Raw genomic sequence first — 25,556 nt, forward strand, 5'->3', positions numbered from 1 at the left:
ACTTTCACACACACATACACACACAAACACACACACACGCACACACACACACACACACACACACACACACATATATATATATATATATACATACAAATAACCACAGGAGTATTTGACTAATAAAACTCATTTCTTATGAAGATGTTTGAAAAATAACTGAATCAAAATGGTGAAAAATATGGGCCAATAAAATTTTCAATGAACACTATATTGAAAATAAAAAAGAACACATGGTTTTTGAAATATTGCATCTTAGATTTGGCAAACATAATTTTGTCGCTATATATTTGTAATGCTGTAATCTAATACTTCCGAACTGACAACTTTATCAATTTATTGATACTTGGTATATTTGTTCACCAATTTATGATTATTATGGATAAATCATTTATCAATTATAGAGTTATAAAAATTTATTTAGAAAAATACATGGCAGCTAGTTAAGGCTTGGGCTCCTTCCCTAAAGAATCATGCCTAGAGAAAGGTAGATAGGCTGTATTTCGCACAAAGAATGGAATTATTCCAATCATGATCAAGAAATGCTGCCGTACAAACGCTTAGAAATGTCATGAATATTCACAGGCTATTTTTCAAACCAAGTGGTTTTAGGACTCCCTTCCCATATTAAATGTTTTTTTTTAAAGCCTGGTACTTCTCTGAGTAGAGAGCAGCTTTTCTGAAATAACATACCAGTGATAGTTTGCTTAAGATTTGTGAGTAAAACAGTATCTTCTAGATCTTTGTGGCCTGGGAGGAATTAGTTCATCTTCCCATGCAAATTAAATTATGTATACCTTATTTAATTCTACTTATTTTTTGTTTATAGCAATGATATAAATTGTTGACAGAAGTTTCTGTCCCACCTGTTTCTGCAGTTGTTCAGTCCCAAAGAAACACACAGAGGCCTACATTAATTATAAACTGGTTGGTCTATTAGCTCAGGCTTTCTTATTAACAAATTCTTACATCTTATGTTAACCTTTAATTCTTGTATGTGTTAGCTACATGCCTTGTTATTTTTATTGGCGAGGCATTCTCATCTTGTGTCCTTTCTGTCTGGGTGACAATTACTGATTGGTCCTTTCCTCTTCCCAGAATTCTCTTATTCTGGATGCCCTGCCTATACTTCCTGTCTGGCTACTGACCAATCATAATTTTATTAAATAAATAAAAGTGACAAACCTTTACAGGATACAAGACCATTGTCTCACAGTACTTCCCCCATTGTTTTTCAAAACATACGCTCTAAATCTAATCTCTATTGTTTAACTTTCTTCTTGACCATTATCCATAATAACTTGTATCCAACACTCTAAACAAAGACAAACATTCATAATCCATTTTTTTGGGAATGTGGCCAAAGTTTTCTATGCTACTTCCTGTTGACTGGGGGTGCTGATAATTTTATGAGGATGTAAATAAAATTTAGGATTATGGTCAAGTCCTGACTGTAATTTTCTGTGAGGCTTGATCTTCTCAACAAGCAGTTTTGAGGGTGGTCTAGATGTAGAGCTCAGAGGAAACTTCAAGAGAGGTCCTCTGAAATGATGGATGATTAGGTCATCCACTCCTATCAAAGATTTTTCAGGGGGGGTCTTCCTTAGTCAAGCCTGATTTTTCTTAACCCAGAATGAATCCACAGCCTTTTATTTCCTATGGAAACAAAAGCAACACCTCTTTACCAAAGTAACATATATTTTGACTTAATTTTGAAGTCAATGCATTTCAAAATATATGTTATATTAATACAGCAATATTTATAATCAAATGTTTTTAACAGCTGTTGCTCCTTCAACCATCCAACAATTCAAAGACAACACAATAACATACAGTATCCAGCTTCTCTGTGTATTTTCCATCTTTGCATGGCTTTATTTTAAACTATTTCTCTTTTATTTTTAATATTTGGTTTATGGAGACAAGGTTCCTCTATGTGTCTTTGGCTGTCTTGGTACTCACTTTGTAGACTAGGCTGTCCTTGAACTCAGAGATCCACTTGCTTCTGCCTCCATATGCTGGGATTAAAATTGTATGCCACCACATCCAACTTCTTTCTTTCTTTCTTTCTATCTATCTTCTTAGGGATTTTATCCTTTTTCTTTTCCAAGCCTACATATATTTCCAAACACACTATAAACCTTTTAGAGGTTTTTTTTTTTTTTGGTCTCAACCTATTTTTACTGTATATCTCTTCTTTTATGACCTCATGAGTGTTTAATTTGCTAAGCAATACAGCTAGGATTAGAGCTGTGGCTTTGTTGGCTGGTTCCACCCCATTCCTTAGTTTTAAGAGAGTACTCTTCTTCATGGAAGAGGTACTGGAGAGAGCCATGCCACAACTCTATGGAGTTTCAAGATCCCTGCTACCACTAAGGAGCATGATTTTGGTTATTCATAAACACCATTTAAGTGGTGTTTTGTGGTGGGGACTCTTTAAAGAACTGCAAGGTTTGTTTTTTTTTTTTTTTTTGCAGCTAAAACCGAGTCAGGAAGTCTCTCTTAAATTTGTTGCACTTGCCTCTAGCAAACAGAGCCCATCTGAGAAAATGCTGTTACCAAGAAGCCATGATTAACTCTTTTCTTTTGTGTCCAGAATTACTTCCCAAGCTCTCTCAGGTTTTGTGTGGATGTAGTTGTCCATATTGTCACCATTTGTAGGCATAAGTTTCTATCCCAATGGTCTCACATCATTCAGTCCCAAAGAAACACAGAGGCCTACATAAATCATGAACTTGTTGGCCTATTAGCTCAGGCTTTCTTAATAACTAATTCTTACATCTTACATTAACCTATAATTTTTGACGGTGTTAGCCTGGTGACTTGGTAGCTTTATCAGTGAGTCATTCTCACCTTGCTTTCTCTGTGTCTGGGAAACGACTGTAGACTGAGACTTTCCTCTTCCCAGAATGTTCCTATTCTGGACGCCCTGCCTATGCTTCCTACCTGGTCATCCCACCTAAACTTCCTGATGGACTACTGGCCAATCAGCATTTTATTAAGCCACTAAAGTGACAAATCTTTACAGGGTACATAGCCATTGGTCCACAGCAATAAATATAGACATTTTTCTTCTATCTTTATAAGTGTAATATGAAGAAAGGAAGTGTTGTAATGCACTAAATTTGAGATGGTACAAGCTAAATACCAGTGATAGCAATAGCTCCTCCTCTGGTGATAGACATAGAGGTTAAGGAAATCTTGATAATTCTGCTGGCATCCTTTTGTTTATTCCTCATGCCACCCTCATGGATTTCATGGCAGATGCACCCTTGGGTGATTAACACCTTCCGCTTAAGACACAGAATGTTACTAGATGTCTAACAGTTAGATTAATGTGTTTCCATGACATGATTTTGTTCATTAAATCGATAATGAATTGCTTGCAAAATCCTATAGAATATAGATTTACTCCTTGAGAAATTTACCATTTCTTAAATATTTGGTTGTGAAACACAAACTTAGTTCCTGCAGGGTCCTATCATACTTTGATAGCTAACCTGTGGATAAATCAACCAATTGACCTATACAGTTGTTTTTCCTGATTTTCACCAGTTGTTTCATATGAAGGAGGGTGGAAGATGGATTTTGTCAATTCAGCATCTGTTTTTAGGACAGAAAAGCTGTACCCTGCTTTATTTAATTCATACATTGGGGCATACCTCTATAAATTTCATTGTGATTTGTTATTCATATGCAAAATTCTGAAGAGTGGGTGGCTTTTAAAGGAGATAATTGAATAATTTATTTCAGTTCTAAAAAGTGAAAAAGAACATTATGCAGATAATATGACTCCTCATTCTTTACAGAGTGAATCTCATTAAGTAACTGTCAGAAGTACAGAACTAAGGACCAATCAATTATGTCCCATCATCTGAGATTTTTGATCTAAACAATGTAATTTCTTCAAGAAAAATTTATAGTTCATTTGCTGCTTGTTCTGCTCAACCCAGAGGTGGGACTAAAAAACTGGAAGAGTGAGGGTGGGAAAGCACACAGAAGGGTGATTGACTCATCTTATGATAACTCTGGCTACTCTATGTTTAAAGAAGAATGAACTATATTAAAAAAAAGAACATGAATAGAGTTGTATAGTGCATTTTCTAATTTTATGTTTGTGTGCATATTCCTGAATGTGTGTTTGTATGCCACATGATGGAGCCCACAAAGTTCAAAAAAGGTGAAGAATCCCTTGAATCTGGAATTACAGACTGTTTTGAACCTCAATCTAGGTGCTAGTTATAGAACCTTTGTCTGCTGTAAGAGCAGTACGTGCTTTTAACTACTGAGCTGTGTCTCCTGCCCAGTCTAGTTTTTAACATGTTTAGCTCTTAGAGAAAGGGTGACTGATTTTATGTGGATGTTTTTACTCGCCTCCTGAGGGATACTAAAGAATAAAGCCAGAATTTTCAGAATTTGCATCTCAGGCAAACACTGTGACACAGAGCTACATGCATGAATACCTATATGATATAATTAAATAACTCAAGTAATAACTCATTGATTATATATTTAATATGGTACACAAATAAAGACCAAGTACAAGAGATTTTTTTCTGATCTTTCTAAAATAAAAAAATAATTTGCTAAAAATATTTGTTCATTTATTATTAATTTTTTTATTATTGGAAAAAATTCTGCCTCCCACTTCCCTCCCCCTCCCCCCACTCCTCTCCACCTATCCCCACTCCTCTCTCCCTCCCCCTACTTCTTTCCCCCTCCCTCTCCTGTAGGAAGAGCAGTCAGCTTTCCCTGCCCTGTGGGAAGTCCAAGGTCCTTGCCCCTCCATCCAGGTCTAGGAAGGTGAGCATCCAAACAGGCTAGGCTCCCACAAAGCCAGTTCATGCAGTAAGATCAAATCCCAGTGCCATTGTCTTTGGCTTCTCATCAGTCCTCATTGTTCAGAGAGTCTGGTTTTATCCTATGCTTTTTCAGTCTCAGTCCAGCTGGCCTGGTGAGGTCCCAATAGATAGCCCCACTGTCTCAGTAAGTGGGTGCACCCCTCGTGGTCCTGACTTCCTTGCTCATGTTCTCCCTTCTTCTGCTCCTCATTTGGACCTTGGGAGCTCAATCCAGTGCTCCAGTGTGGGTCTCTGTCTCTATCTCTATCCATTGCCAGATGAAGGTTCTGTGGTGATATGCAAGATATTCATCAGTATGGCTATAGGATAGGGTCATTTCAGGCTCCCTATCTTCAGTTGCCCAAGGAACTAACTGGGGACATCTCCCTGGTTATGTCCCCAGTTAGTTCCTTGTTCTTTTTTTTTTTTAACATAAATTGTATAATACAACTACTACTATTGTGACTATTGAAAATCAAATAAAAGAGACAGAGAGATACCAACATTTTCTGGGCAGATCATGGACTTTAATGTTGACTGATTCATATTCAGAGGCTCGAACATAGCTCACAAACAGAGTTAATAATATTATGTTGAGTAATTTATGTCATTAAATTGCATGGAAAAGTATATAAATTAGCCAATTGGATTATGTATGTCATAAAAATTGAGCATTAAATCTTGAGGTTGGAAATGTGTCTTTGTACTTACCTATTATGTGTTCCAATCCTGAGCACTGCAAAGAACAAACAAAAAAAGAAAAAGAATTTATGAGAAGTTAGACTGTTGCATTGTTGCTGTTGTGATTTGTGTAGTAATCTTGTTTAGAGCAAGCAAACACCTAACAAAATTTATAGAAGAACCAGATGGAAGGTGAAGATGGGAAATAATCAGAAGGCTGCTGTGCTAGGATTGTGTTTGAGATTAACTTTAGGAAATTTATACTGAAAAATTTTTTTATTTACATCTAATTTTGTATAATACTTCTTTTATTATTAGTTTTAAAATACAGTTTTAATAGATTATAATATTTATTACATAGTGATATTTTTTGGTTTGAAAAATAGTAATTGTTTTTAATAATGTATAGTTTTGACAGACTTCTCCAAAAAAAGACAGGAACAATGCATTTTGGTTCCACCTTCCTTCCCTTGAGAATGTTGACTATTACTTTGGTTACATGCCTCGCAAATTGTTTGTATATTGAGATGTCAGGCAGCATTCTTTTCTGCTATATTTGTGTGTTCTAAATTGTGGGATATTCAATTACAGAAATCTTAGGTTAAACTTTATTTATATAATATACGACTTGTCACAAATGTTTACTCAGAATGGGTAACAACTGTGATTTCATTGCATGTCTGGAAAATTCATAGTGTTGTCCTGAGTGGTAGAACTCATGCATGCCTGTAGATACTGCAGCAGAATCACTGCAAGGATTGCCCCAGGGCTGTTTCTAAATTTGAGATGAGAATCCAAATGGTTAAGTCAGCACATTTATCAGACTTCTTTTTGTTATAGTTGTTTTAGGTGAAGATTGACTTTGTTATATGTGTATACATGCAAATGAAAGGGAAAACACACATATACCGGATCAAAGTGCGTTTATTATTTTTTATTCCCATAGTGTTTTCAAGGAATACACACACACACACACACACACACACACACACACGTTGTTAATGAATGTTCTTTACAATGCTATTCTTTTGTTTGTGCATGCGTTTTATTCCCTCTTTTTTATTGTAAATTGATTCTTCTCTCTTACAATATATTCTGCCCACAGTATTCTTTCCCTCTTCTTTTCTCAGCTCCATTACCCACCACCTCTCTTCTCCATATCTACTCCCATCATTTTCCCTTCAGAAAAGAGCAGACCTCAAGCGACAACCCAGCACACACATACACACACTAACACACACACACACACACACACACACACGATACAATAAGACAAGGCAAAAGTCATCATGTAGAGGATGGAAAAGGTTAATATGTGATTTTTATTAATATAGATCTGTATTAGAACTTGAAACCATGGATGCTAATACCTCTGGAAGTTATTTTATTGTTCAGGATTGTTTTTAGGTATCCTCAGATTTGTTTTGCTATCTAAAGTTAAGAATTGTCCACTCATGGTCTGCAAAAAATGTGTTGGCCCAGGAGATCTAGCTCTGCCTCTTATCTGCTGCAGCACTCTGGAGAGTTGTTGCCATGCCTGGGCACCACGGTAGAGCTGGTCTTGAAGGTGTCCATGTAGGAGATATGACCTTGAGAATATGAAAGGAGAATTGCCACCCCTACCCCCTTGGTCATCACTGCAAAGCGTGTTCTTTCCAAGGTAATATAGGAGAGTAGTACCTGGTGGTAAAGGCAAGAAAGAACTGGTGGGTCTGACCAACTACCCAGACCCAGAACCAGGGTGATAAACTCTCTAGGACTTTTTTTTATCAGGAATGGCCGTTGACATTTGTGAAAGGCTTTTTCAGCATCTGAGATGATCACGTGTTTTTTTCATTCAATTTGTTTATATGGTGAATCACATTGACAGATTTTCGTATGCTGAACTGTTCCTGTGTCTCTGGGATGAAGCCTACTTGGTCATGATAGATGATCTTTTTGATATGTTCTTGCATTCAGTTTACCAGTATTTTATTATTTTTGCATTTATGTTCATGAGGGAAATTGATCTGTAATCTTCATAATTTGGCAATGTTACTTCTGTATTTATTACGTGGATTAATTTGAAGAGTATTGATGTTATCTCTTCTTTGAAAGTCTAATAGAATTTTGAGTTAAAACTGTCTGACCTTGATCTATTTTTTGTTGGCAACTTTTTTATTTTTTGTCTTTTTGAGGGAGGGTTTCTCTGCAGCTTTGGAACCTGTCCTGTAACTGTCTTGTCGACTGGGCTGGCCTTGAACTCATGAAGATCCCCCTGCCCTCTGTCTCTTAAGTACTGGGATTAAAGGTGTGTGTTACCACTGCACAGTTTGGTTGGGAACTTTTAATTACTGCTTCAATTCCTTCAATTGGAGGTCGTCTTCAATAGCATAGGGAGTTTGAGGCCATGTTTGGTTTCATGAATTCCTGTCTGTAAATGAGTAAATCTGAGCATATGTACATATTGTTCATTTGACCCAGTATACAAAATTTCAGGATGTGCCAATCATAACATCTGTGTTTTTGAGTATACAGTATTGGTAGCAGATGAAACAACAGCACTAGTTGCAAGTGACTTTACAATTTACATTTTTCTGAATTAAATGTCACATCAGCCTTGGCTGTTTGTTCTCTGTGTGACAACACATGAAGTAGTAAGTCACTTCAAAGGTGAGGACTTAGCACTGTTTGCAGAGGACCAGCCTCTGTCACTGGGTGAAACAGAAGAAGATTTAGTGGCACCTTCCCTAACCAAGAACCAAGCGCAGATCAGAAGAACATATAACATAGGTTTCACTGGAGGAAAATGATGTGGGAGTGTTATATATCAATCTGTTGATTTCATTGGTTAAGCGATAAAGAAACTGCTTGGCCCTGATAGGTTAAAACATAGATGGGAGGAGTAAACAGAATAGAATGCTGGGAGGAAGAGGAAGTGAGCTCAGAGAGACGCCATGCTCCCCTCTCTTGGGCAGATGAGATAGCTCTGCTCTCTGAGGCACATGCGATGAAGCTTCGACCCAGGATGGACGTAGGCTAGAATTTCCCTGGTAAGCCACCTCATGGGCTACACAGATTGTTAGAAATGGGCTAGTCCAGGTGCGAGAGTTAGCTGAGAAGAGGCTAGATATAATGGGCCAAGCAGTGTTTAAAAGAATACAATTTGTGTGTTGTTATTTTGGGGCATAAGCTAGCCAGGCGGCCGGGGTGTTTGGGACGCAGCCCCGCCGCTCATATTACTACAGGAAAAGATATGGTACTCCTCTGAGTATCAAGATGGTCACAGCAGAAGAGAGACAAAAATCAGTTGTTCTGAGTCTTAGGCTAATGAGAGCCTCTGTCATTAAGGACATAGAGACCATTATCTGCTCAAATTTCTTGAACACTGTTCTTCAAAACTGTGCCTTCCTTCTGTGGGATAGTGCTTTTGTGCCCTGTAATTGTCACTCATATTGGTTTAATAAAACACTGATTAGCCAGTAGCCAGCATGAAGTATAGGTAGGGCAATCAGACTAAGAGAATTCTGGTAAGGGAAAAGGCTCAGTCTGCAGTTGCCTCCCTGATGCAGAGGAAGCAAGATAAAACTGCTTCCCTGAGAAAAGGTACCAAGCCATGTGGTTATACATAGATTAGAATTTTGGGCTAATTTAAATTTTAAGAACTAGATAATAATAAGTGTGAGCTAATAGACCAAACAGGATATAATTAATATAAGCCTGTGTGTATTTCTTTGGGATAGAACAGCTGCAGCTGTAGGATCAGGCTGGATAGAATCTTCCATCTATACCTTTCTCTTGCCAACCACTTTCTGTTGCTGTCAGTTTTAAACTAATGATCAGTTAAAACCTATTGTGTGTGTGTGTGTGTGTGTGTGTGAATTCATAAATAATTTCAGATATTCTAAACACATTTACATTTTTTAAGTGTTTTTTAGGATGTATCAGAAATACCAGATAAATATTATTTTTGAATGTAGATTGTCCTGATAGCACTAACATCCATGTTGTTTTACAAAGTTTTCTTTTAAGTAAAAAAGTCCTTTAATTTTTTGTAAAGTCATATGAGTTACACCATAAATTGGGAATTTTTTTTTGATCATCACCATTCATCATTTATGTTCCCCACAATGCTTAACCATGTTTGGGCAGCCCATTTATGACAGTTCTCCAGTTGTTCCTATCCTGGGCAGTCCTAGATGCTTGTGTTATTGTCATATCCAAGGTTCCACAGTCTTCCTTTATGCTGTTTATATCCAGCTATTCTTTTGGCCTACCCATTTGTCTTATTTTGTACACTCCTCTAAGCAATGCTATTCTCGGGTATCTGCCGTCATTCATTCTTATAACATGGCAGAAGTATATCAGGTACTGTTACCATATCCTGTAGTTTACTTCCTAATATAGATGGAGATGTTTCTTAATGTCATCATTGCACAGTCTATCTCTTTGTGTGAGGCCTTGAAACTTGTTGAGGTATGCCATCTCAAACACATTTTGATTCTTTCTGTCTGAGAAGTGTTTCATTGTCCTGGTTTTGGAGCTGAAAGAAGGCAACTCAAGACAAGTGTCTCATATACTTGTAATTTTATTGTTATTGTTATGTCTCTTGCTGGTCAAACCTCTCCTAGTGCCTGGAATTCAGTCTTCACTATCCCTATATGACCCTTGATTTCTGAAATAGCTTCCTCACTTGAACTGAGATTTCCTCCCAGATAGACAAAGTTGACTGTTTGAGGTTCTGATTTTGTATTACACTGTTAAAATCCTTGTGCGTCCTTCCAATGTATTGTATCTCTTTTCAATGATTACTTTCATACTAAGGTTTTCAATTACTTCCAGCATTGCATTTACCATGGCCTACAGCTCATTTGAACTTTCAGCAATCAGTGCTGTATCGTCGGCGAAATGAAAGTTTTTCTTTCACAGACCACCTCTCTGCATGCCTATCTCCTCATCCTCCAGGGCTGTTGTTATTATTAATTCCAAAAATATACTAAATATTAGTGGTGAGAGAATGCACTCCTGTAGCACTCCTATGATTGTCTTAAACTGATCACTTAGTTTTCCACAGAATTTGACTCATGCGAAGGTATCTTTATAGGCATCATCCAGTATTCTTATGCTTTTCTCTGGGTTCCTGTAGAACCTCATTATTTTCCAAAGTCCATTCCTCCAAAAATGCATGCTCAAGTGCAGACTCATAAATGACTGAATTTTATCAGCCAGATTTCAGACAAAGTCATATCCAGTAATTATCATACAGGTATATGCACCAACAGTGTAAGTTGAAGACGATGTCATCAACAGTTTCTACACAGATCTGCAGAATGAGGCCATCAGGGCTCATAAGAATGACATACTAATCGTTATGGATGACTTCACTGCAAGACTAGGAACCAGAGAAAGAATAGACATCAGTGTCATGGGAACATATGGATTTGGACAAAGGAATGATAGTGGGGAATGACTGCTTGACCTCTGCTGTGCAAATGATTTGTACATATCCAAAACAAAATTCAGACAGGCCAAACCATAAAGATGCTGGACATGGGAATCACCTGACCAATAGACATACAGCCAAACTGACTAAATTCTGGTCAGAAGGAAACTCTTATCTAGCATCCAAAACAGCCAGTCATTTCCTAGTGCTGACTTAGGGCCAGATCACCAACTTGTCATGGCCAATATTCAAGAGGCATGCCAGGTTAGATGAACTGAAAGATTAATCCTAAACAATTTATAAACCCAGTTGTATGGAGAGAGTATAATCGAATCACTGAAAAAAAATATGAGGGAAATCAACCCTTTGCAAATATAGAAAGTGAATCGGAGAAAGTCAAAAGAGCTATACATGAGGCGTAGATGCTTAGTTATGCACAAAAAAGCAACACCAGTAGAATGGCTTACTACAGAGATGATCAACCTGGCAGAAGAAAGAAGAAGCTAAGGAGCAAATGAGGTGGCAATCTGCAGGCAGTAAAACACCACAACTATCTTTACATGGAGCTCAAAGAAGAACAAAGAATGATAGAGAGCTGTATATAAAAGGTATATGCCAAGAGGTCAAAGAGGCTAGACTCCATAATAAAATACATCTTGTCTATTAAGCTATAAGACAGATAACTGCCAGATATGTTCCTCGGATTCAGGTGATAAAAGATGGGCAAGGCCATATATTAGCAGGACCAGGGAAAGTAAAGCAAAGATGGAGACAATACTTTGACACCCTTTACAATGACCCTAATACTGTCAACATCGACTGCAATGAGAAACATTTTGGCAGCCACTCGAACCCCAGAGATGATGAGAAAGTGTTAAATATTGACAAGAGAGATAGAGGTAAAAAGTGAAAGATAAAAAGACCACAGGAGTTGAAGACATCACGGTGGAGGAGCTGGAGGTGACTACAATAAGCTCAGGGGCCAAGGCACTTCTTATACTCTTTAGGGAGATATGGGAACATGAAGTACTTCCCACAGAATGGAAACACTCAGTCATAATTCTCATACACAAGAAGAAGGACAAGCTGGACTGCTCAAATTATATGGGCATCAGTTTGTTGTGCCATAGCAGCAAGATCTTTTTTTTCCAAAGATCAAGGACAAAACAGAGGAAATACTAGCAGAGGCCCAGTGTGGATTCAGAGGTAACAGGAGCACCATAGATCAGATCGTCACTTTGAGGCAACTGGCAGAAAAATATGAAGAATTTGGAAAAGACTTATATGTCTGTTACATTGACTACACGAAGGCATTCAATAGCATTTGGAAGATTTTTTTTTATGAACTTTAATTTTAATCTGTATCATTAAGGTAGATTTTAATAAAAATGCACTTTTCTATATACTGTTATTCATCTTATTCTGAAATTTTTTCACCTACACTTTTGTGGGTGATAAAATTCAAGATAATTTACAACTAGTATGCAAATTCAATTCCTACACAGAGGAGCTTACATCATGATCAGTAGAAGATACTGATCTGCATTTTAAGTATCCACATGGGCTTGGAAAAATGTCTTTTGCTGGAATATTGTTATCATATTAATATCCATTGCTTCATTTATCTTGGGGACTCCTGCCAGTGATGGCTGCTAAGGGCTCTGTTATTTTTCAATTTCTGCCTTTGGAGCACAGCATTGGCTTATTTTTTGTTTTGAGAAGTTATCATTTTTCTGTTTACTTATTTGTATAATTTGAATTAGTCACCCTAATTTTGTGTTGCACGATAAATGAATTCTATAGGTACCTGTGTTAGCTATTTTTCATCAACTTCTCGCAAACCAGTCACCTGGGAATCATGACCCTCAGTTGATGGTTTGCCTCCACCAGCCTATTGTGTGGGAAATGTCTGTGGTACACTGTCTTGATTGCTAATTCATAGATGCTTATTTTGGTCATTGCCTTTACTGGGCATGTGGCCATAGGCTGTATAAGAAGATTTTTTTAAACAAGTCGTAAGAATCAAGTCAGTAAACAGTGTTCCACCATTGTCCTTGATTTCATTCCCAGAGACCTGCTGCCTCCATGGTCTCTGTTTCAATTTCTTTCTTGGCTTCCCTCAGTGATAAACTGTAACCTGTAGATCTTAAACACTTTCCTCCATATGATGATTTTGCTTTATGGCAACAACCAAGAACCAAATAATACAATATTGAAAGCTTGTTGTAGGGAGAGAGGCCGATTGTTTGTCCCAGCAGCCCGGCTAGCTTATACCCAAAATAACCACACAGAAACTGTATTAATTAAAACACTGCTTGGTCATTAGCTCTAACTGCTTATTGGCTAACTCTTACATTTAGTTTAACCCATCTCCATTAATCTGTGTATTTCCACCTGGCAGTTGCTTACCAGAGATTCTAGCTGGCGTCCATCTCAGGCAGAGGATTCATGGCTTCTCCCTCACTCTGCTTTCTTCCTCCCAGAATTCAGTTCTGTCTTCTCCATCTTCCTAATTTCTGCCCTATTAGGCCAAAGCAGTTTCTTTATTCATTAACCAATGAAAGCAACACAAAGACAGAAGGACCGCCAACATCAAAAGCTGAGTGTAGTTTAATTTTATTTAAATACCAAAATTTCATCACTGATGTGCCAATTTCAAAGCATTTTAAGGGGAAAGAGAAGAACATTGCTTTTGGTTTCTATGAGAGTTTCTGTTTGAAATAATGCTATTGACTGTCTTGAATTTCCTTGTTCTGTCTGTTGTGTCTCCTGTATTCTCTTTCTTACTTGCTTTTTTGCTACATTGAGTAAGAGACCAATTTGTGCTGTCATCACTTTGTTCTTGAAATGAATATTTGTATCACTTAATTAACAGCATTTATGTTCATCTCAGATATCCTTCCAGCTCTATCAGTGTTCATTTATTTCCCATATTTTCATTTTTCCTGGCAAATTTATCTAATTTTATTATCTGCATTTGGAAAACGCTACATCGCTTCATCCCTTACTTCATCATTCAGTAGCAGGTGCCTAGTGATCAGTAATCTTTAGATTCTGAAAAATTTCACAAGTGTGTCACTGACTGTGGCCTGGATTTGTTGTTTCCATGGTGTTGTAGACTGAAAAGAATTAAAGACATTTATAATTTATACAATTAAAGTTGGACCGCGAGAGGTGCACCCACACACTGAGGCAATGGGGATGTTCTACTGGGAACTCACCAAGACCAGCTGGCCTGGGTCTGGAAAAGCCTGGGATAAAAGCTGACTCTCTGAACATAGCGGACAATGTGGACTACTGAGAACTCAAGAACAATGGCAATGGGTTTTTTATCCTACTGCACGCACTGGCTTTGTGGGAGCCTAGGCAGTTTTGATGCTCAATTTACTAGTCCTGGATGGAGGTGGGGGTTCCTTGAACTTCCCACAGGACAGGGAACCCTGATTGCTTTTCGGGCGGAGTGGGGGGGACATAATTGGGGGAGGGGGAGGGAAATGGGAGGCGTTGGCGGGGAAGAGACAGAAATCTTTAATAAATAAATAAATAAAATAAAAAAATAAGAGGATTAAAAAATGATTTATATAAATTGGAACACATAAATGAGGACTATATACATATAGGTTTAATTTAATTATCAGATACTTATAGGTTAAGATATATATTGTACTGATTCTTAATTGTATAGCTCTAAGAGGCAGAATTCTATGATGACACATGATTGTTCCTAGAAACTTGAGCCTCGATTTTCCGTGGCACCTGCACCACCTGGAACCATGGACAGACAAGGGTCTGGGGAGTAATAAAAACACAGAGACACAGGTCACTCTTGAAGCAAGAATTCCAATTTTAATATGTTTCAAGATAGCTTAAATAGTGCTCTCCTTAACTAGTAGCCATGCCCTAGTTCTTAGGATTTTTCATCTGCAAGCCCACTAGAAACCACGTCCTTGTTATCAGGAACTCATGAGGGTTCCATGCTCAGAGCAGCCACAAGCATAGAAAAGCATTTTTTCCTCCTCTGGCAGGCAAGTAGTCATAGAAAGTTCAGGGTTTGAGGGTCTGCATCTCCCAACAATTTTCTCTCAGAAGAAGAAAGCAAATTCTTCTAACTACTTTCTATTCATTATTTTTTTCTGGTTGCTGTGACAAAATACCCAGGCACTGTCAGCTTCAGGAGGAAAAGGCTTGTTTAGCCCCAAGGATCCTTGCACAGTCCTCAAAGCCAAGGGAAGTGACAGCCGCCTGAGCCTGAGGCCAGGGTATATCCCGTGGCAGGAAACAAAGAGGAGGTAGATGAACGTACAACTCACCTTCTCCTTTTCACACAGTCTCAAACCTCAGCCGTGGGATTGTGCTTCCACATTCAGGGTGAGTCTTCCCACCTCAGTTCATCTGCTAAACGCAGTTTCTAGCAGGCATGCTCAGAGCCTTGTCTTCTACAGGGTTCTGGATATTGTCAACTTGACAAGCAATGTCAGACATTACAAACTGTGGAATTAATTTGTCAGTGGATTATTTCCACGCAGATATTTTTTAAAGAGAAAAACAGGTTATTGGGTACATTTCAAGTTGAAATACAGAAGATAATAACTAGAATACCACCTATACCAGGCTACTCCTTAAACCACAATGCTTGCCTCATGGGAACTTTTAACAGGAGTGTAACCAGACCATCTCATTACATTTGCCTTTTGATTTTTTGATTTCCTAAGAGGAAAAGTGTGTTGAGCTCACCTACCCAGATTCACAATCTACACAACTTTAAGATAACAAGTGAGTGTTACTGTAAGCAGAATTTTTGTGAATTTGTTATGCAGTGATGTAATATTCATATATCATGAAACTTCAATGGAAAAACTTGTGAAATCAAGTGTTTTATAGGTGTGGGGCAATTGAAACATCTGTTTGACAGAAAGTAAAATAGTCAGGACAGAGAACTGTTCACTGGATGAACTATCGAGAATATAGTCAATGCCATATCCTAAGAATGATTATAGCTTTGAGAAGCTTTTCAAGAACAAATCTCTGTTTGTAACTAACTAAAAAATGCAAGGATCTTTATAGGTAATAGAAACAGCCCACAATGGAACTGTGTCTATTACTTTTGAAAGATTAAAAACAGCTTAGTTTGTTTATCCAAAGGAAAACTACATTGCCACAACAATAAATCAACAGTACATTTTGTGGATGTATCTTGCAAAAACACACACTACAAAGTAAGCCATCATTTTATGAATGATCACAAAGTTTATGACTCCATTGCAGAAATTTATAAATGAAAGCTGATTTATGGTAACAATATGATAACAGTAGGTGAGTTTGTGGCTATAGCTGGGCCAGGAGACCTCAGGAGTCTAGGCACATGGTAATGCATGAGTTTATTTCCACCTTGGTCTTAATGAAGAAAGCGAATTCTCTCTGTATGGATGTATAAACTACATGTGCCATGTCATATACTTGTTATTGACCATTCAAGGGTAACTTGTATTGTAGCTGCTAAATGTTAGGAATACCTTTTCATTTCTCAGGGTTGTACAGCTAAATAGTGAAAAATAGTGATCATAGAACCTTCATCTGGTCATGGATGGAGATAGAGACAGAGACCCACACAGGAGCACTGGACTGAGCTCCCAAGGTCCCAATGTGGAACAGAAGGAGGGAGAAGATGAGCAAGGAAGTCAGGACCACGAGGGGTGCACCCACCCACTGAGACAGTGGGGCTGATCTATTGGGAGCTCACCAAGGCCAGCTGGACTGTGACTGAAAAAGCATGGGATAAAACTGGACTCTCTGAGCATGGCGAACAATGATGGCTGATGAGAAGCCAAGGACAATGGCACGGGGTTTTGAACCTATGTAATGTGCTGGCTTTGTGGGAGCCTAGCCAGTTTGGATGTTCACCTTCCTAGAAATGGACGGAGGGGGGAGGACCTAGGACTTACCACAGGGCAGGGAACCCTGACTGCTCTTTGGACTCGAGAGGGAGGGGGAGAGGAGTGGGGGGAGGGGGAGAAGGGTGGGAGGAGGGGGAGAAGGGTGGGAGGAGGGGGAGGGAAATGGGAGGCTGGGAGGAGGTGGAAACATGTTTTTTTTTTCTCCTTTTCTCAATAAAAAGAAAGTTAAAAGAAAAAAAGAAAACTAAAGATAACTTAATGTTAATTAATGTTTTTGTTGAAATTCTTCCTGAGCTTGACTGAAAATATAAATGTGAAATGAGTAACACGAGAATAGCCACTGAGCTGTTTTAACAATTACAATTATTTGTTTTCAAACTACAGTTTGCCGGGAAGATTCCTGCCATTCTGTAATGTCATGTGCAGCCGTCCTTCTTAGCCCAGTGGACCAAACAAGAGAAATGAAGAAGCTAGAAGAACCAAAATGTCCTGAGCCTTCCAAACAGTAAGTTATCATTTGAGGTTCCAGGATGTGAGATATATTCTAAGTATCTCAAAGTTTAGGTGGCTGCTCAGACACCCCAGCATGTGATGAAAATGTACAGATGGGTAGAAATTTACTATGTTCAATATCAATCAATTTCAACTGTTCATCACCACCTCATGCCTTGAGTTTCTGACATTGCCATTTAAGTTTTATTTTGGTGTCCTGCTATAGAACATGGATCAACAAACTGAGAAGTTAGCACTGTGTCTATGTGCATGCTGATCCTGAATCAATTTGAGAGGTGCAAGGTTGGACTATGACATGGAATCTGCTTATATTTTTGTCTGTTTTTTATGCAAATGTGTGGCCCTTGTGTTTATGAGTCTGCAGAGAGAAGAAGATAGTGTTGGATCTGCCAGTGGTTACCAGTTAAAGATATGGGTGCTGAGAAATGAGCCTAGGTTCTCTGAAAAAAAGTACTGTTAACCACTGAGGCCTTCCTTTCTCTATCTCTGAAGTCAGTTCTTAGTTAAAGTTTAGCTTAAAGGTGACTTTGATTTTACAGGGAGTACAAGTTACTATTTTAAATTTTTAAGTAAATTAGCATATATTAAAACTTTTTACTATTGAAGTTTGCTGTGTCACATGATATTGCCTGCTAAGTACACAGGTTTGGTAACAATTGGTTGTTTTGCCTTCCTTGACCTATGTTCTGGTTGCCATACACACATTTATTTTGTCAAAATTTGACAAGGTAGAAGATGATATTGGCATGCATTTTCCTAAATAGGTGTATGTGCTCAAAAAGACTATTTAGAGGATATGTATAACCATGCAAATACAATTTATACAATTTCCTTTAAAAATACTGCCTCTTACTGAAAGCTAAAATTGATATTATACATTAAATAAATGATAGAGGATTAAAACATGATAACAAATATACATAGACATGAAATATTAAATCACAGATACTTCTGATAAAACATTACATTAATTCAATGGACAACTTGGTGTTGATTTTCCAGAGAAGATATGATTATGTCTGATAAAAGGTTTCTGAATGAAGAACATATTACATGTGACATATTTTGTATGTGATTATATATGATTATATGAAGCAGGTAATAATTATATATGCTAATATGAGATATATAATGTGTGATGATATATGATCTCTGGTGAAATGTGCTATGTGACTCAAGATGATATAGGATGCAAGGTATGTGGTAGTGTATGATGTATGGTACTATGTGGTTGTGTTGAAATGCGGAGATATGCTGTGGTGGACGGTATGTGTTGACGTGTAATATGTGATGATGTAGCGCAAATAATAAAAGGCCAGAGACAAATATTGGGGTTCAACCCCAAAACCAGAAAAGCAAAGCAACCAAGCCACTAGAGAAGTCTTACCTCTACAGGAGCTTGGTGACCACAGACTAGGCAGACAAGTCCTTTCTCTCCTTTCATTTTATTAATGGATTAAAGGTGTAAAGTGTCACCCCCTTGATTTATTCTGCATTGATCTTGTGTCACCCTGGGTGGTCTAGAACTCACAAAGATCCATCTGCTTCTGTCTCCCACATCTTGGGATTAAAGGTGTGTGTCACCATTACGTGACCTCTAGTGATTTAGCTTTGCCCTTCTGATCTTTATGCAAACTTCATTTATTAAAACATAAATAGAATATCAGTATATGATGATATATGGTATGAATATCTATGTAAACTATGGTGATGAATGCTAGGTGGTGCTGTATAATATGTTTTGATATATGCTATTTTATGTGGTGCTTTGTGGTATGTGGTGACGTGTGGCATGTGATCTGTGGTGACGTGTGGCATGTGACATGTGAGTGCTATGTAGTGCTATGTGACACTATATGAATTGTAGAGAGTCGTGGCACTATATGCTATGTGATAGTATCTGGTATGTGATGTTATGTGGGTGTTGCCTGTATTTGTGAGTGGCCCATCACATTTTCAAGGAGTCTTGGCACATACTAAACAGACCTGCTTGTGTTTCTTGCCTTTTTCTCTACCTGATCATATTCTCCCGAACAGTTTCCTGCAACATGATTCTATTTAATAGTCTTTGTGAAATCAATTAGAAGAATCTCTTAATGTTATATTCAATAATACTGAATCAAATGGAGCAATGCATGTATTTGATTGCATGAAGATATTCACTATTAATATTCTCATTATAGAGGAAAGAAATACCAGGCAATTCAGGAAGTAGTGATTGTAATTCAGTTTTAATGCAATCTGAAAGTGAAAACCATTTAACTACGCATAATGTAGTTTAAGTTTTAGGATCCTGTAGTCATCTTTTGTCTAATAGGAGGAAAATTACTTCTCATATTTGTCCAGTGAGTTACATTAGAAAGCTTAAATGTACTCTCCTGCAGTGTTTGTGAGTTTACATAAGGCCCCATACACTTTGAACTTGGCTCTTAAACTTTTTAGATTATATTTCAAGGACTTACAACAAAACTGATTAATAGTTGATAATCTACATGCCTCCCCGCCAAAAAAATCTTTAGCTGTTTCATTAGCAGTCTTATTTCTTATTCTGGTGTGTGTGTGTGTGTGTGTGTGTGTGTGTGTGTTGTGTGTGGTCTTACTATGAATCACTAACATCCCTTTCTTTCTGTTTGGCCTGAGATCACTCTGTTGTTGAAATGACCCACATTCTCATTTAAATGCTCTTTGCCAACAATATTATTAATTCATGTATATTGGCTTTTGGTTTTTTCGCATCATAAAGACTGTTAAATCTGTTTTGCTTGCAGATATTTATCTGTTTGTGCTTCAGTTTCTCCATCTATCAATTGTGCTGACACCTTGACCCTCACTATGAGGGTGCGGATTTTTTACTCCACCAGGACATAGTTCTTCTGCCATTGCCCCAGTTTCACCTGCTAGCATTACAAATGACCCTGTATATAAATGTCTCATCCTGAAAGGTGCTTTGAGATATCTCTGTAGGTGTCCTGCCAGAATCCCCACTTGTGTTAAGAGCAAATCAGTGACCAGCTTTTTCTCCTTTTATTTATTTATTTTGGTTTTTCAAGACAGGGTTTCTCTGTGGTTTTGGAGCCTGTCCTGGAACTAGCTCTTGTACACCAGACTGGTCTCGAACTCACAGAGATCCGCCTGCCTCTGCCTCCCGAGTGCTGGGATTAAAGGCGTGCACCACCACAGCCCTGCTCAGCTTTTTCTCTTTTAAAGTCATGTATCTAAACTTCTCATTTACATAAAACCACATGATTTTATTTTCTTAAAATCTTGGATTTCCTTCATATAATATAACTGCGGTATAACATCAATTGTTTTTTATTATATTTTTAATTTTATTTATTTATTATTTATTAAAAATGTCCACCTCCTCCCATCCTTTCATTTCCCTCCCACTTCTCCCACTTCCCCTCCCCCTCACTCTCCAGTCCTGAGAGAAGTCAGGGGGCCCTGTCCTGTGGAAAGTCCAAGGCCCCCCCTTCATCCAGGTCTAGGAAGGTGTGCATCCAAACAGACTAGGCTCCCGAAAAGCCAGTACATGCAGTAGAATAAAAATCCGGTGTCATCATCATTGGCTTCTCAGTCCACCCTCATTGTCAGCCACGTTCAGAGAGTCCGATTTGATCACATGCTCGTCTGTCCCAGTCCAGCTGACCTTGGTGAGCTCCCATTAGATCAGTCCCACTGTCTCCGTGGGTGGGTGCACCCCTTGCAGTCCTGACTTCCTTTCTCCTGTTCTCCCTCCTTCTGCTCTTCATCTGGGCCTTGAGAGCTCAGTCCAATGCTCCAATGTGGGTCTCTGTCTCTATCTCCATCCATTGCCAGATGAAGGTTCTTCATCATTGGCTTCTCAATCAGCCCCCCATTTCAGCCACATTCAGAGAGTCCGGTTTGGTTGAATGCTCATTCAGTCCTGGTCCTCCTGGATTTGGTGAGCTCATCAATTGTTTTATTAACATTGGCATTTTATATTTTAAAAGTTGAGCTGACTCAGAAGGTATAAGTATCTCATAAGTTTTGCTAAAAATAATCGTCAATTGTGAGTTTGAGGAAACTATTCAATTATTTTTTAACACGTATTTTCCTTTTAAAAACTATGAAATCATCACTCACATCACAATTATATATGTCTTGTATATCACACACCATACTTTTGAAAATTAAAAAATTGGTGTAAGCGATGGATGAGCACAATATATGAGCACAATGGATGAACACAGTATAAACACAAGATTAATGACTGACAATTCTTGATTGACAATGAGAGACTCCCTACCTAAACCAGCTTCAGGAAGATGGTGAGTAGTAACGAAGACTGACTCATGTTGCTAAAATATAGTAGGAGAAATTTCTGTAACTACTAGGGTTGGATTTCAGGCAGAACTGCCCAAGGCCATTCTGTTTGCAACTCACCTGGCGACCTGCAGTTCTTATTTTCTAGGACTTTCACTCCTCAAATGTTTTCAGGGTCCCAGCAGCAACTGAGGCAGATGTTCATCTTATCAACACATCCTGTAGAGAGAAACAGTTTTTCCTAAAAGGAGGCAAGTATAGATTTCAGTGCCATTGGTTTCAATTGTTTAAATTACCATTCTGACACAAACTTGGTCACTGAAATTTTTATGCACTGGATCCCATTGAAGCCTGAGAGAGTGGGTTATATTGACAATGAAAAGGACACTTGAAAATTTGAGAATATTGGTAAATAAGAGCAAAAATAGAGGACAAAATTTAAAATTATGTATAAAGAGAGAATTCAGAGTAATAATGTATGCCCCATTTAGTTTGTAATCTCACTTTGAATGGCAGAATTTTTATTATATTAATTTTAAAATACTTAAATATTATCTACAACTTGCATATCTTTTTCTTTCAATAAATTTTACCAACTTGTTGTAGTTTATGTTTTTCTATCTACTTGTGCTACTGGGAAGAAGTATATGTAATTTCCTTACCCTTGATTTGTTTGTTTTATTATCATTTATCTCATAGTACAATTCCTGAAATATAATAATATAAGAGGGAAACAGGAATATATAAATTTTGAAATTATTTTCACAGAAACTATATTAGCTAAGAAAATTGTCACATATTTTAGAGATAAAGCTGCTAGAGTGAGTTAATACATTTTTATTTTCCATTAGTGAAAATTATGCACAAATATTAGCTCCCAATATAATGCTGAACCATTTCAATTCTGTCATTGAGAAGCAGGCATCTCATGCCTAGCATCTCTTTAATTCTGAGTGGGATTACTGCTTTAAGTACCTCATCCTCCTGATGGTGCAGACATCTCATATAAATTCATACACCTCTGAACGTCTGAAGCAGAGCTACAGTGACATAATTTAAAACCCAGGATTTCTCTTGCTAAGCAGGTCTGGAATGATTTTCTTCATAGATTTACTTCAGAATATGTAAGGCATAGTTTTAAAAAAGTTATGAGAATATTTTTTGATAATGCTGTAAACTAAGTAAAATTTAGAATTCTTAACTGGTAAAGAACACTTTAAAACTAAAAGATTGTTTCTATCTGTATTAGTATAGTCTTTTGGATAGCATTTGTTTATTTAACATTGGGATGGTTTGTTAATATATCAATACAAAGACTTGAAAACAATTCAGAATATTGATATTTATTATATTATTGTGTTAATGTATTATTACATAATTTTGCAAGATGTGAACCATTTCTTGACAAAGGTAGTTATGTACTCATGTTTGATAAATATACATTGACTTTGAAATGCTTTTTTAAAATGGATACATTTACCTACTTTGCCACATAATCAGGAACATCTTAGATTAGGATTTCCTCTTACGAGCAAAATGACAGGAAGAAGCTGTCCTTTGTAAGAAGGCAAGGTGCATTTTGTGTATCATGGTGGAAGAGTTCAGAGGTATGCTTCTGTCTATACATCATTCTAATAAGGTAAATAAAGTTATGGATTTGATTTCTTTTCGTAGTCTTTTCAATGTATCTCAACAGACTACAGAAAAGATAAAATAGCTAGAAAACAGAAAAATCATCTTGGGCAGGTGGCTCACACCTCTGAGCTCAGCTCAAGAAAACTCCCTGGAGTTTGAGGTCATCCTGGGCTATGTAGTGGGAACCTTTCTCAAAAAAAATTATGTAATCTAAATAGCTACACAGAGTTCAAACATTCAGTCACATAGAGAGCTGAATTTGAAGAATGAAACTTTTTATAGTCACCAAATATTAAAATATGAAATGCATGTTCACATTACAGCTATGCATAGCTTACTCTTCTAAACTGCACGTGTCCAATAAATAGCATAAAAAGGACCACTTTCGAAATAGACATAATATTCAAGCTCTGCAGAGAAAGAAATCATATGACATTGGTTCTGGATCTGACTTTGTGCTCTGTTAGGAATCTTCTTGTAGCAAATGCAGATCTTCACCCATGCTCAGAATCAGTATCTGAAATGAAGGGCCTTGTTGTCATTGTAAGTATACAGGGAAAAGAAAAATAACTTGTATTACTTATCTGCCCTTTTCCATATTTTTTTCTTTTGGTTTTTCAAGACAGGGTTTCTCTGTGGCTTTGCCTTTTCCATATTTTAATTTTATTTTATATCCAGAACCTTATGTTATGGCTAGGATTGTGGAAATACAGCATACAGCGTTTCTTAGTTGTGTGACCAACTTTCTGAATCAAGGCCCCCTTACTTTTGTTCACCTTCATTGGCTTTGGAAAGGTGCACTGGGTTTCTTTGGAAAGGGTGTGGGGCTGCTGCTGCTCAGTACAGAAGTCTGATTTACAAAGCATGTTCAAAATTTACCTATTTTATTTTTCAAAACTGCTCTGAATGTCATCCATAAAGTTGGCTCATAAACTTTTCATTGATTAGAGCCATCACAGAATTCTATCATCAGCCTGTTTCCAATATCACTATTTTCTTAGTCCAAGCATAGTTCAGTTGTCAGAGATGAAGGAGGAGATTTCTGTAGACAGCATCCTCATCCCAGTGTAAATCTATCCACCTTTGGGGAGGAAGCTGTAGGGAGGAGCTATTATGTAATCACAGCTCATAGAGAGTTCTGGAGGATCAGTTTCCAACTTCACTGCAGCTGAAAACACAAAAGGAAGATGCCAATTTCATGCTTGGCTGCCTGAAGCAGGCTTGCTTGAACTGAAGGGTGAGAAAGGCTGGCCGCTGCCAAAGCAGCTCCCTGCATGCAGAGTCCATCAGCAAGGACAGAGTCCATGGTGCACAAGGTAGAGGAGAGCAAAACAGAAGTTTATGCTTCCTGGGCTTATTACTAGGGCTCTGCAGCATGCTGGAAGAGAGCCTTAAATGTCCACTCTGTGCATTTGCTAGTCTCAAAGCCAGATTGCACTAAAATGCTTCTGCTGGACTGAACTTCGCTTCCCACCACCAGAACATAGGACTGTGAGTCTGAGCAAGTTCTTTCTCAGCATCCTGGCTTTCCTTAATAAGGCCATAGCAGGAAAACTTGGCATTGTTTTTGTCTTAAGTATGTTTTATTGTTCTGCACAACCAGGTCTATCGAATTGTTAAGCTTGCCTCTTGACACCCAGGTCTGTCCCTTTGTGTCAACGTCTTTAAACAAGTTCGATTCTTACTTTGGGCTTGGTATTTGAGAAGATTGTATTACATCCTTTCTCCAGCTGTATGCCTTTGCTCATCACAAAAGTTGAGGAAACTCAGAATTTCCACCAACCAATAAATATTCCCCTACCAACCACTGGACCTGTCATTCTCTGCTAAGTGTCACTTGCCATCTTCCTCCAGTCACTCATTAAGCCACCAGTCACTAGTAGTTGACAGATCTTAGAGGGGGAACTGAGACACTCAAATTTCTGTGTAAACTGTGTAAACTGTGTATGGAAACAGCAAGGTGGAAAGGAAATGCAGACAGTTTTAGATTTTTGGTCAATTAAGTTGTGTTGACTAGTCAGTTGTGAGAGCGCAAATGGCCACTATCTCATTATTTATCCCAGTCTTTTGATCACCTTATTACAAGTTATGGTCTCATTCACATGTGATTTATAAGATTTCAAACACAAATATAATTGACTTATGTTGAACAACTCCAAGAAAACAGTGTCTTCCGGGCACAGCAGGACTGACTTACATATGGACTCAGAGACTTGGGCTACACACACAAGACCTGGACAGGTTCAAGTCAGAAAAAAACTCCAATTGTAAAAAAAGAAGAAGTGA

At 37.8% G+C, this 25,556-nt stretch overlaps 1 protein-coding gene across 2 annotated transcripts in view; it reads left to right on the forward strand.

Moving 5' to 3' along the window:
* Ccser1 (coiled-coil serine rich protein 1) overlaps positions 1-25,556 on the forward strand; it is a 1,090,845-nt gene that overhangs the window by 233,195 nt on the left and 832,094 nt on the right. For both annotated transcript variants that reach the window (XM_041634515.1, XM_041634523.1), the window contains exon 5: positions 17,220-17,340. In XM_041634515.1, coding sequence (XP_041490449.1) covers positions 17,220-17,340 — 121 coding nt within the window. The remainder of the gene's footprint in view (positions 1-17,219; positions 17,341-25,556) is intronic.

This window comes from Microtus oregoni, unplaced genomic scaffold (genome assembly GCF_018167655.1).
Source record: "Microtus oregoni isolate MIOR12 unplaced genomic scaffold, Mior012 000002F_ref0000024, whole genome shotgun sequence".
Classification (NCBI taxonomy): domain Eukaryota; kingdom Metazoa; phylum Chordata; class Mammalia; order Rodentia; family Cricetidae; genus Microtus; species Microtus oregoni.